The following is a 1,055-nucleotide window of genomic DNA, read 5'->3' as shown; positions in this document are numbered from 1 at the left end:
GGGGACTGCTAATGAATGTATAGAAGACACTCAGGAAAAGAAGGCAACCTAGCATGTGGTGTGGAGATTTACGCTTGAACTTTGCTAGTCAGGAGCTTCTGGGGCTAAGGGTGACAGCCTGGAGGATGCTGAGCAGGCTGGTGGCACAAAGAGAGAGATTCCTGAAAAAAACCTGTACAAGGATATAACACATTTGCACGTGGTGTCACCCCATCTCCGCCGTGGCATAAAGACGTCTGTAGGTACTAGACTCATGACTATCAGCATCAGCAGGTGGTTTAGGGACAAGAGACCAATGGGCAGGTCAGTGGGTCTGGGTCTCTGCCCATGAAAGAACTTGAGGACTTGGAGGAGAAGAAGGAAGCTGTTGCCTGAAATCCCAATACCAGCTCCAGAATAAATAGCATTTCTTATCTTAGTGTTATTGGACAGTCTATTGATTTTATTCATTTTAAGGTTGAAAGAAGCAAGTGGGAACTGTGCAGGGGGAACAGCAAGAAGATTCCTTACCCCAGACTGAGCCTCGCTCACCAACTTCAGACAATGACAGCTCCACTATTCTCAGGAAGACGTGTCGGTGTTCTTCAGTTCAGCCTTATTCCACTTAATATCACTCCACCTCAAGGTGTCCAGAAGCCACACCCACTCTCTCTGCTGTTCCAACAGTCATGTGCCCCATCCGTATATAAGCTTTCTTACATATTGAAACTGCCATGTATCATGGAAATGTTTCTTTTCCTATTGATTCACATTTGAGGTTTCCTGAGGCAAAAGCAACATCTTAGTTGTCTATCATCTGTATGATCTTGATTGTCAGGCACATAGTAGCTCTACAGTTTTTGGTGAAGTTCAATAAATACTGCAAGAAAGTAGAAATGAGACCCAACATGAAACACTCTCTCTGGCTTAAACAGGTCCAGAGTCAGTTTATTCCAGTCTGTCTTTGCTTTGCTCATTCACTGCAGACTTAGTGCCCTTTGTGTGGCTCTGCAGGGAGCATTGATAAGTAGGAACTCTGACTCCAGACTGCTTCACATCCTACCCACAATCTGCCA

General features: G+C 45.1%; 2 protein-coding genes across 2 annotated transcripts in view; one reads left to right on the top strand and one right to left on the bottom strand.

Annotated features, from left to right (window-relative positions):
- Positions 1–771, bottom strand: part of LOC116099964 (vomeronasal type-1 receptor 54-like) — a 1,343-nt gene extending 572 nt beyond the window's left edge. Inside the window, 2 exon segments of the mRNA XM_031384046.1 lie at positions 49–169; positions 172–771. Of these exon segments, the coding sequence (XP_031239906.1) occupies positions 49–169; positions 172–450 (400 nt within the window). The 5' untranslated portion in view covers positions 451–771.
- The window catches only part of LOC116098246 (vomeronasal type-1 receptor 53), a 60,567-nt gene that overhangs the window by 12,409 nt on the left and 47,103 nt on the right, over positions 1–1,055 (top strand). The window lies entirely within an intron of this gene.

Source organism: Mastomys coucha, unplaced genomic scaffold (genome assembly GCF_008632895.1).
Source record: "Mastomys coucha isolate ucsf_1 unplaced genomic scaffold, UCSF_Mcou_1 pScaffold20, whole genome shotgun sequence".
In the NCBI taxonomy this organism is placed as follows: domain Eukaryota; kingdom Metazoa; phylum Chordata; class Mammalia; order Rodentia; family Muridae; genus Mastomys; species Mastomys coucha.
This window is presented reverse-complemented; position numbering and strand designations above follow the sequence as displayed.